The 11623-nt window shown below is 36.1% G+C and overlaps 3 protein-coding genes across 3 annotated transcripts; all 3 read right to left on the bottom strand.

The window, feature by feature from the left end:
- Positions 1 to 229: 229 nt before the first annotated feature.
- LOC124336519 lies at positions 230 to 4257 on the bottom strand. The gene is made up of 3 exons (XM_046790359.1): positions 4189 to 4257; positions 3718 to 4048; positions 230 to 350 (listed from the first exon to the last, which is right to left on the bottom strand). The coding sequence occupies exons 1-3, from the start codon at positions 4198 to 4200 to the stop codon at positions 262 to 264; spliced, it is 432 nt and encodes a 143-aa protein (XP_046646315.1). The 5' UTR covers positions 4201 to 4257; the 3' UTR covers positions 230 to 261.
- A 1529-nt stretch (positions 4258 to 5786) lies between these two features.
- On the bottom strand, positions 5787 to 7680 carry LOC124336297. The gene is made up of 6 exons (XM_046790048.1): positions 7617 to 7680; positions 7146 to 7479; positions 6997 to 7035; positions 6807 to 6887; positions 6567 to 6722; positions 5787 to 6502 (listed from the first exon to the last, which is right to left on the bottom strand). Exons 1-6 carry the CDS (start codon positions 7626 to 7628, stop codon positions 6018 to 6020), a joined length of 1107 nt encoding a protein of 368 aa, XP_046646004.1. The 5' UTR covers positions 7629 to 7680; the 3' UTR covers positions 5787 to 6017.
- A 2030-nt stretch (positions 7681 to 9710) lies between these two features.
- On the bottom strand, positions 9711 to 11364 carry LOC124336341 (guanine nucleotide-binding protein subunit beta-2-like 1). Its single transcript, XM_046790108.1, has 5 exons — positions 11154 to 11364; positions 10763 to 10971; positions 10416 to 10526; positions 10153 to 10359; positions 9711 to 10096 (listed from the first exon to the last, which is right to left on the bottom strand). Exons 1-5 carry the CDS (start codon positions 11263 to 11265, stop codon positions 9776 to 9778), a joined length of 960 nt encoding a protein of 319 aa, XP_046646064.1. The 5' UTR covers positions 11266 to 11364; the 3' UTR covers positions 9711 to 9775.
- Between the last annotated feature and the right edge of the window lie 259 nt (positions 11365 to 11623).

Below are 11623 nucleotides of genomic sequence, written 5' to 3'. Positions count from 1 at the left end.
TCATGGCATTTCCTTCGTTTACCCACGCCAAATCAAACGGAATAGTCCCAATTGTATCCAATGAAGAATTTCTCTGAACGTAAAAATGTACGGGCGCTGATTTGACGTCGGCATATCCGATCCATTTCTGCAAATCTGTTGAATTCCAAACTGTAGCACAAGGTATCGAGTGTTAAAATAAATATTTTTATACTTTGGGTACTAGGTATACTAGGTATAATCAAAGATTTACAATGAATCCTATTTTTAAAAAATTGTTTGTCACCGACCGAACGCTTGGGTCAATCTCAAAAGATTGGAATCAATTCCTCCCACAGTCGTGTTTATGTTATCCAAGTCTAATTTGGTCGCTAAAATAGTAGTTCATAATATGAAAAGTAATACAATTTTAGAAAATTTGATGGAAAAATTGTACTTTTAAAAATATTTTACCACTCAATTCAATATTTGTTGCTTCTACGGCCGAGCTTGTTTGATGCAATTTAGTTTTCATATCATCCATCTCCAACTTGGTCGCTAATTTTAAAAAAAGTTAATTTATTAAAAAATGTATTTTATAAGATGGAACTATTCTTCTCGGGCACTTAGCATTATTTAGACATGTTTTGTCTACCCTAGCGGTGGTTCTCGGTTGAAAGTCGGTATGGTTGTGATTACCCTTTTTTTACGGCCCAAAATTCGGTAATTTGAAGGGAAAAACAACCTTTACCCAAAAATTATTGAAAATTTTTCAAAGACAAGTCAGACACAATATTTCCAGTTATAACTCAGTTTTTTCCCAGTATTTATAACCCCAAAACTTAATTTTGAGAGAAGTGTGAAATTACCTCTTTATAAACGGTTGAAGACGGGTTAGAAATACTAACAAATATAAAGCGCTATTCAACCCGTTTTCATCGGGTTCTGAAACCGTATTTTAGACCAGTAAATTTAAGGTTTAAATAACTAAAAATTTTCTGGTAAATGTTATCCTTCACAATACTGTCGCTTAAAAACGTTTTATTTATCCATTGCCATCCGGTTTGACCCTGGTTTTGCCAACGGTTATTTCTACCGACTCAAATGATGTCGGGTAAAGGTCTTATTTACCCTTAATTTCTCGGTAATTTAGACGAGTTTAAAACTACGATTTAAAAAGGTGTTTTCCTCCATTGCTTTCCAGTTTGCCAATGGTTATTTCTACCGACGCAAACTTATTTTTAAGGGGAATATTTAGGTCCAAGTAATTCGTAATTTACCGGTAAACTATGTCCAACTTTAAACGCGTTATGCAACTGTTTTTTTAACCGTATTCATTCAGGTAGCCAACGGTTATTTACACCAACTGAAATATGTAATTTGAGAGTAAATTTTAGGTTAAAAACACGGGTTTTTTCTCGTAAATATTTTATGTGTAACACCGACGTTCGAAAAGGTTAATTTCATCCGTTTTCATCCGGTATTCCTTCGGTTTTTTTACCAACTTGCAAAGGGTTATGTAACCGTTGGCAAAACCTTTTAGAATACTGGATGAAAACGGATAAAATAAACCTTTTCGAACGTTGGTTTTATATGGGCGAGATTTACTTAAGAAAACCCAGTGTCTTTAACCTAAAATTTACCCTATACTTCCAAATTTCATTTGGTGTACATAACCGTTGACAAACTGAATGAAAACGGGTAAAAAACCAGTTGCATAACTCGTTTAAAGTTGGACATAGTTTACCGGTAAATAACGAATTACTTGGACCTAAATATTCCCCTTAAAAATAAGTTTGCGTCGGTAGAAATAACCATTGGCAAACTGGAAAGCAATGGAGAAAAACACCTTTTTAAGTTTTAGTTTTAAACTCGTCTAAATTACCGAGAAATTAAGGGTGAATTAGACCTTTAAACGACAAAATTTGAGTCGGTAGAAATAACCGTTGGCAAAACCAGAGGCAAACCGGATGGCAACGGATAAAAAAAACATTTTTAAGCGACAGTATTATGAAGGATAACATTTACCGCAAAATTTTTAGTTATTTTAACCTTAAATTTACTGGTGTTAATAACGGTTTCAAAATTTGGTTACAATGTTTGACAGTATTTCTAACCCGTTTAGCAATGAAGAAATAAACTTTGTAAATCTTATAGAGCGCAAAGTTAACAGTGTAAATTTGACTGACAAATTGAGGGAAGAAAAACCGGAGATTTACGGGTTTGTATTGAAACATTTAACCAGTTTTTACGCCTTATTTCACACTTAGTTTTTACCGGTTGTTCTTCTTGGTAAAATCGCGGTTTTTATAACCCACTGAAATGTCCCGCCAGAACACCATGTCAGACGGTCGGGGGTAGGAAAACGACTGAAAAGGGGTGGGCCAAATCCGCGGTTCGTAGGTAGTTTCCACATGGTTTGCAGTACATGAAGGTGGTAATCAGTGGGGTTTTCACCACCCTAAAATCGCTGCAGTTTGGGGGTGGTATGAAGAAGAAGGAAGGGGGGGGGGGGGTTTACCACCCTAAAACCACGTTGCAGTTGGGGGTGGAATGAAGAAGAAGGAGAGGGGGGGGGTTAGTGGGGTTTTACCACCCTAAAACCACGTTGTAAACATTTTTAGTTACCCAGTCGACGCAGCATTTGTATGTTGTTGTCGAATTTCAACATTTTTGTGGTTTATGGTTGTCATTTAACACCAGAATTAATTAACACCAGGAGGGTAGTATACTACCCACACAATTCAGTTAGTGTCATCAACTTAAGACATCATATCTGTGTGTGTTTTCCAAAAATACTGAAAATTCGATGACAAGAATGAAAAATTTTCTAAGTCCTCAACTCCTCATTGCATTATTCGGTTCTATTCTTACGTATACGAACCATTTTCACATAACTGGTAGTTGAGTGGATAGCAAGCTGAGCTAGGAAGTGGTTCTCTCGAGCAGTCGAGGTTCGAAACTAGGATCATACAATATTTTGGTTGAATGGTTCTAATTTCGGAGGGCGGAAATCGACATCTGTCCCACCCACTGGGAGAGATGGTGGTGGACAGGTGGCAATTAAAATTTATCCCACCCACGGGGAGAGGTGGTGGTGGACAGGTGAAGGGCAAAATTCTGAAAAATCAAATGGTTTAAAAAATCCGTAAATTCCCGGTTATTTACTCTGGATTTTTCTGTCAATATAACTAATGTATTACTCTACTTATCCGTTGGGTTTACGCTCTTAAGGGGTTAATTTACCCGTTTAAAAATCTGGTATATTTCGAGGAAAATAAACTGAATATTGATGGTTAAACTTACGGAAAGAAAACCGTATTAGTCGGTTGGGTTTACGCTCTTAAGGGGTTAATTTACCCGTTTAAAAATTTGGTTTTTTTCGAGTAAAATAAACGCCTTTTTTACAAAATCGAAAATTTTTCAGGCGCGTAAAAACACGGTGTTATTACTGCACTTCTCGGTTGGGTTTACGCTCTTAAGGGGTTACTTTACGGTAAAAATCGGTAAATTATACCAGTAAAATTCCATTTACCGGTTTTTTTCACCGGTAAATTACCAGTTTTCAACCAACAACCGCCGCTAGGGTATAAAGATATTTCTAATTTTCAAAAATAAAAATTTTTCTAAAATAAAAAATTTTCTATAATAAAAATTTTTCTAAAATAAAAATTTTTCTAAAATAAAAATTTTTCTAAAATAAATTATTTTCAAAAATAAAAAAATTCAAAAATAAAAAATGTTAGGCCAATTTTTTACCAAATTTCGTGGTTATCATATGAAGATTGGAAAGAATTTTCTCCGCAGCATTTTGAATTGCATGATGCAAATCTGATTTGGTTATTAGTTGCGCAATTGCCATTCTTATTTGTGAGAGTTCTCTGTGTAGTTCCGTCATTTCAAATTTTTCAATAATGGGACTAGCTGACGATTCTGAAGCGAACGAAGGGCTTACAGCAATATTATTCGTCGGATGCGGGGAGTGAGGAACGAAATAGTAGAATGGGATGTGAGTCGTCCAGCTAACAGCCGGAATTTGTACGGCTAGGATACAGATGCTCAGCCCAAGGACAGGCATAATGAGTTCAAACTAATCAAATTAATTGTGCAGTTAATATTTTAATGTTAGAGGAATAAGAACCACATTAAACAATGAAATTCATGAAAAAAAAATGGAAAAGAAATAAATTGTGAATCAAACAAAATAAATAACCACAGTAAAATACTTACAATGTTTTTCATGTTGGTTTTGAAAAATAAGATTTTCGGAACTAGTAGTTGCTGCCGTTAAAATAAACCAATAGAACTGAACTTCAATTTGTTCGTATCTCTCGCTATTTATTGGTGCAGCTTGCCATGCATGAAGCAGCTTGACTGCGCCCCTGGTTACATGTCTTCACCATGTGCAGACTGTGATAGAAGATATTCTGTTTTCTTTTTTTCTTTTATGTACATGTCGTTGACTCGTTGTACACGTACAGACAGAAAATGTATTTCCCTCATTAGCATAATTCGAATCGTGCTGATCTTCATTCAAATAACTCCAATCAACGTCCAAACTTTAGATAATGAAAACGGAAAAATTTTAACAAATTCAAACCAGACACCTCACACAATAAAAGTAATCAAATTTTTCCATTTGAATGCTGGTGTTGCATGCTGGTCGTTTCAGTCAACAGTTGTGTTTCATCATAGAAAATTTCTTTTTTGTCTCCTAATTGTCGGTAAAATATGAATGAAGGAGATAACGAATAATCTCCCGTGATGGTATATTTTAATATTTAACAAGTGAAAATGACCTTCTCCAAGAGAATTAATGACTCTGATGGCCGACCATTTCTAACTTGAGAAAATTTAAACCAGAAATTTATTCTGTTAGGATAGTTTACTGTGGGTATAATTTTTAGCCAAATTAAGGAAGTGGCAAAACACTGGAAGAGACCAAATATGTACCGGTATGATAATTAGACAAAAAAAAACGTTACCAATATAGTATACGTTCACTTTATAGTCGATATGTTTTTGGAAAATGGCGATGAACAAGAAATACTGGTTGGAGATCTTTGACTCGATAAACAATTTTTTATTTAACTACTTCGCAAAAGTCTCTAGGTTCATTCAACTTGTTTTCTGTATTGGAATCATTTGCTTTGCATCAAGGTTAAATTCATTTTAGAATAAGAGAACTACAGGAACGTTCCAAAAAGAAGATACTCGCATACTCCTGATCGGACCATATTCAATTATGAGGTGATGTGCAATATACATCGCTATAAATCTTCAGAACGAAATAAAGAATAAATGAGTGAAATTAGACGATTGGACGGAGTGCGTTCAAGTCTCGTATAAAGCTATAAACCCTCATTCCTTATTTACAAATAAATTTCACTGGAATAGAAATTAATTCGATGATTTTGTAACTAGAAATACAATTTTAAATAATTAGTATCTTTCACCTTCACTTCAAGGTTACCAGCGTTGTTCTTTCATAATGAGATGATAACTTCCGAGTGGCTTTTCGAGACGTATTAAGTTGCGTTGACTGCTCGTACGCGCTTACCTCCATTACCTCAGTGGAAATTAACCAGGACGGGTTTATTGTAGGAGGTACCTAGTACCCTTACCTTTTTCATTTTAAAAAGAATCAACGACTGTTTTTCGGTCCGCATACACAGAAACGATAAATTGTGTTCCCTCTTTTCTTTCTTCACGAATCACGATAAAGTAAATGATTTTTTATAACCGACACAACACTCAATAGAGACTGTGGATGCTACTGTTTCACATTTAGGAATCTTTATTGATCATTGATGTTAGTAACTATTAGGGTTGATGAAAATACAATAATAGCATGGGGATGTGGCAGTCTTTTATTTCTATTATTTGTTCTGAAAACTTTTAGACTCCCCAAAACTTTTTACTCCCTCCTGAATCCCTTCCCCTAATTAAACCAGACTAAAATTAATTTTCCTACATTTGTCTTATTCCAATTTAAAAAAAAGTGAGACTGAGTCATACATAATCATTTTACTGGGAATACATGTCCTTCGCAGAAAATCTCAAAGGGACGCCACAGTGTTCTCCTCCAACATGAAACCAGTGAAATGAGTGAAGTGGTTAGGAGGGCTGCTGTCAAACAAAAACATGGTTGGGTCACTGTAATAAAGCTCCAGCCAGACTTTATCGCCCTTATTCAAGTTCAGCGTCGATTGAAGGCTCAACGGACTCCATTCATAAGCGACGTTCTTCAAGGAATCGACCTCCCCCGATCCGATTAACTCGTCGTTCAGATAAAGACTAACTCCAAAATATTTTAAATATTGTGAAGGTTCATAAAATGCTGTTCCCGCGAATGAGAAGAAATAAATTCCCGGTCGTGGTGCCGTGAATATGCCAGATGCCAAATTCATGGCATTTCCCACGTTCAGTCGCTCCAATTCGAACGGAATCGGAGTGGCAGTTTTTTTGAAATTAGAATTTTTCTGGACGTAGAAATAGACAGACGCTGATTTGATTTCTGCGTATCCAATCCATTTCTGCAACTCTGTCCAATTTCAAACTGTAACTCGAAGTGTATTGAACGATAAAATTAATTAACTGATGTTTACCTATGGCATTAGTAGTAAAATCACAATAAACGTTTTCAATTTTTTCCTTTCCTTTGATCTGAAAGAATCCGTTCATTTTATAGCCAATTAATTTGAGATCCGCGCAGGACTCGGGCATACGACCAATGTCAACAACGGTAGAAATCGCACTCTGCTCTGAAAATGATGAAATAACAAAGAAACAGAAATCAAATGGATTTTTCTGGTAAAGAAAAATAGTTTACAAAACAAATTTTCTACCGAAATTTTGAGTCAGTTTTTCGAGATCAGAATCGACCTTCCGCAGAGCCGTGTTTGTATTATTTAAATCCAGCTCTGATGCTAAAATTGTTTTCGATAAACGTTAGTAAATTCAAAATTCTATCACATAAACATCAAACTACATAAGCAATCTAATAATATAGGACTATAATAATAGTCTGCAACACACCTTTCTCGTCCAGTTGTGTTTTAATTGCATCCAGATCCGCTACAATTTTCAAAAATAATGTCAAGATCAAATTGATTTGAAAAAAATTCGTTGCTATAATTTATTTTGAAATATTTGTTATTTATTTACGGTGTTTTTCTTTTCTTTACCAAAATTCGTGGTCAAAATCTGAAGAGTCGAAAGAATTTTCCTCACAGCCGCGTTTGTTACATGCAAGTCCGTTTTGGTTGCTAATTGCGCAATTAATATTCTTATTTCTGAGAGTTCTCTGTGTAGATGCGTCATTTCTAATTTTTCAATGACGGGGCGAGTAGCTGAATCTGTAGCAGATGGAGCGCCTACCGCAATATTATCCGTCTGAAGCATTGCGTGCGGAACGAAATAGTGGAATGGGGTGTAGTGGAATGGGGTCCAGCTAACAGCCGGAATTTGTGCGGATAGGATACAGATGCTCAGCCCAAGGACACCGATGATTAGTTCAAACTGACAAAATTATTTGTTTACCGGTTATAGTTTAATGTATTAGTAAGAATCATATCAATTTGATAATAAAAAAATAAGACAGAAATTAATTGCGAATTTAATAAAATAACAAACGAAATAACAAGTAAAATACTTACAATGTTCTTCATGTTGGTTTGGAGATTAAGATTTTATTTGCTAGTAGTTGTCGCTTAAATAAACTGCGAAATGGACTTGAATTCGTTCACATCCCTCGCTATTTATTGGTGCAGCATGAAGCAGCAGGAGTACGCCCCTTGGTACATGTCTGGTGCTTTCATATTCTTTTTTTTTTCTTTATTTTTTTGGTGTCACGTCCTAAAGACAGAAAATGTATTTCCCTCATTAGTATTTTCTAAGTGTGTTGATCTTCATTCAACTTCCCATTACATTTTAAACTTTCGATTAAGAAACTAGAAAAACCTTTTAAAAAAAATGAAACGGAAAATTCGCTATAAATCCTCCAGACCAAGAAAAGGAGTAGGATAGGATGTCCTAAGAAATTTATTCATTCTATCAAACTACAACAAAATGTTCTTTATAGTAACATATGTGCTTATAAAGAACTTAATTAAAATTTCAAATTCAAAATAGAAATTTCTTCTGTTCTGTTATTGTGGATAGTATAATTTTTAGCCAAATTAAGTTATGGGCGAAACACTTTAAGAGACTAGGTATATCATATTTTAATACGATATGATAATTAGACGATGAAGAACATCAACGTTACCAATAGAATACGCTCATTTTAGTCGGTATGTTGACTTTGAAAACGGAGGAACAACAAGTAATACTGGTTGGAGTCTTGGAGGTGGTCTTGGAGGTCGAGCGTCGATGCGCATTTAAAAAAATTATAATAATATTCACTTTGTTCATTCAACTCGTTTTCTAACTGGAATAATTTGCTTCGCACCAAGGTTATTCCGGGTTATTCATTTTATTAGGAGAGGAGAACTGCAGAAACGCGAAAAAGGTAAATCAAATACGTCGTGATCGGACCGTGTTCAATGCGGTGTGCAACATAAATCTATAAATCAGAAAGAAATAAAGGAATACAATTACATACTCGATCGTTGATTCGTTGTCGATATTTATAATTCGTTCCCGACTCTATTATTCGAATTAAATTTCACTTGATTAGAATCTATTAATCCGATTTTAACCAGAAATGTAACTGTTACCGAAAAATAATGTTCATATTCAACCTTTCATGCTTCACTTCATGGTTACCACTAACCAGCAATCGTGAGGCAATTATATCAATGAAAAGGGACGTAAAGCGTTTGCTATATCGCTCCAATGCATACGGACAACTCAGCATTCAAATGGTCGCAGACAAGCCATGGATACAGAACTAGTAAAAAGAAATTCAGTCTGGCTGTTAGAAGTCTTCTTAAATTCTCTCAGACTATGCGCGATGGTCTGCGTTTCGTTAAAATAAAATAAAGATCGAATATACTGGTTTATTAGAAGGCAAGGACCGAGCAATGGCTAGACTAGTGGGTAGGGCAGCAAGACGACGAGGAAGGAATATGTGATGAGAGCCAAATGAGGAAGATGAAAAAATTATTTCTTCGCTAAAACAATCCATCTGGAAAAGTGGGCAATGCCAAATATGGTAAAAACCGAGCAGCGCATAGAAGAATAACCTTTTTTAAAAGATAATATAAGTGGATATATATATATTAGAAGACCAATAATTGGAATGAATAATTTATACTTCAAAATTTGGATAAAAGCCCAAATTTTCGTGACTCCCCATCTCTTATCTACTCTCTTCCAACCGGCGTTTACAAAAACAATTTTCTCTTCCTAATTAAAATTTTGGTTAATAAGTTTTGCATTTGTATGCATATCTTTGGCTCTCTGCACTCAAGCAATTCGCAAAAGTAACTTGAGTAACTAGAACAAATTTTTGAAGTGGATCGAGCATTAATTGTTCTCAATATTGATCACCGCAAAGTTAAGACAATGTACTACATTAGGTCGCAGATCTAATTCACAAATCTCAAGCTTATACTTTTAGTAGTGCCATTTAATAAAATTTAATTTTGTATCTGTCATCACATAAAATTCGAAGCCTCTCAATGACATTTCCATTTGCAATGGCTGATTGCTGATCCCTTAAAGAAAAACCAAAGTAAAACTATTAATTTAAATATAGTATTCAAAGTTCAATGTAAATTTACATTACAATTAAAGATACAGGCAAATTGAGGTGTCAAGCATCGTATATTTCAATCGTCACTCGACAGGCATTCCAAAATGGACTTAAACCTTAACGGACAGTCACTTGCCAGACTCGGATAACATTATCAGAATATCCAGCAAAGAGGGTCTGGCCATCAGCGGACCAAGCCATCGACAAGCACTGGGGAGGATCAGCTTTGCTGTTCTGTGTGTTCTGCGAGATGACTTCGTTCTTGAGCTCATCGACCATGGTCTTGCCCTCAAGATCCCAGATCTTGATGGAGGGTCCGGTAGCAGCACAGAGCCAGTAGCGGTTGGGGGAGAAGCACAGGGCGTTGACGATGTCGGTGTGGTCAAGGGTGTACAGCCTCTTGTCGTCGTTCAAATCCCACAGCATGGCTTTGCAGTCCTGCGGAGGAATAAAATTTAAAAATCTGGCAAAAACAATGATTCAACTATTCATACCTTGCCACCAGAAGCACACAGAGAACCATCAGGGGAAACTGTGACGGTGTTCAGGTAACCAGTGTGGTCATCGTGATTCTTCTTAAGACGGCAATTGGCCAAATTCCAGACCTTGACCATACGATCCCAGCCACAGGATACAATAACGGGGTTGTTGTTGTTGGGGGAGAACCTCACGCAGGATACCCAGTCAGTGTGACCTTCCTCCTACAAATGACTGGATTAAAATAGAGTTCATTAAAGTCAAAATAAACAGATTATACCTGGATGGTGTACTTGCACTGGGCAAGGGTGTTCCACAGCTTGATGGTCTTGTCTCGGCTTCCAGAAACAATCTGACGGTTGTCAGCTGAGAAGGCAACACTGAGGACATCCTGTAAATTTAATCATCTATGAATACCCTAAAGTCTCAAAATGCTAACAAGTTAATCTATAACAAGTAATTCAGTAACAGATGTTCAAATCCTTTTAGTTCATATGTCCCTATCTGTTGTGGTTCATCATAATTGACTGAAGAAAAAATGTGGATGTTCGCTTACCCAATGGTGTCATCAAAATTCCTCTTCATTCAAAAATAAAAAAAATTCTCAAAAAAAAAGCTTGCAATGACCTTGGTGTGGTCTTCGAATCGGCGAGTGGATTTTCCAGCGGAGAGATCCCACAGACGCAGAGTCTTGTCCCATGATCCAGAAAGAGCAAAGTGACCATCTGATGACAGGACGACATCGGAAACGAAGTGAGAGTGGCCGTACAAACGCTTCTGGGGAACGCCAAAGTTGTTCTCCTCGCGAGTCAGCTTCCAGACAATCAAAGTCTTGTCTATAACATAGGAAAATTTACGCATTAACAAAATTGCATGAAATATGAACACGTTTACGAAATTTAAGGAAACATCAGTATAGAAATTCATATCATAGAACTATCATCGAGCTGGGTTAATAGCAAGAGTTCATCATTACCACAAAAATTAACGAGTCAAACGTGAAATGGCGAAAACTTACCTCGGGATGCCGACAAGATCATGTCGGGGAATTTAGGATTCGTGGCAATTTGGGTAACCCATCCATTGTGACCACGAAGGGTTCCTCGAAGTTTCAAAGACTCGCTGTTCATTTTACCGATTTGTAAAGATGTTCCTGATATTCAGCAATGAAGCCGTCAACTCCAAGCGTGCTTAAGACTGCAACACGAAATGAAAGAAGAGAACGGCAGGAAGTTCTAAAGAGAGCTTGGCTCAGACGTTGTCGGATTGTGTTACTGGACATGATACGTGGCGCGAATTTTTTAAGATTTATTTTTATAATGAATTGAAATTGGTTTTTGGTTTACATTAATTTAATACACCATTCATTTTATAATTAAATTAACTTGAATTCTTTAAAGAATACAATACAAAACTAATTTAGGATACCAAATGGCAACAGAGTTCCAATGGCGCCAAAAACAGTTTCAGATTGTAGTCAGAGATAAT

Source organism: Daphnia pulicaria, chromosome 4 (genome assembly GCF_021234035.1).
Source record: "Daphnia pulicaria isolate SC F1-1A chromosome 4, SC_F0-13Bv2, whole genome shotgun sequence".
Taxonomy (NCBI): Eukaryota; Metazoa; Arthropoda; class Branchiopoda; order Diplostraca; family Daphniidae; genus Daphnia; species Daphnia pulicaria.
Note: the sequence above shows the minus strand (reverse complement) of the source record. Positions and strands in the feature narration are given on the sequence as shown.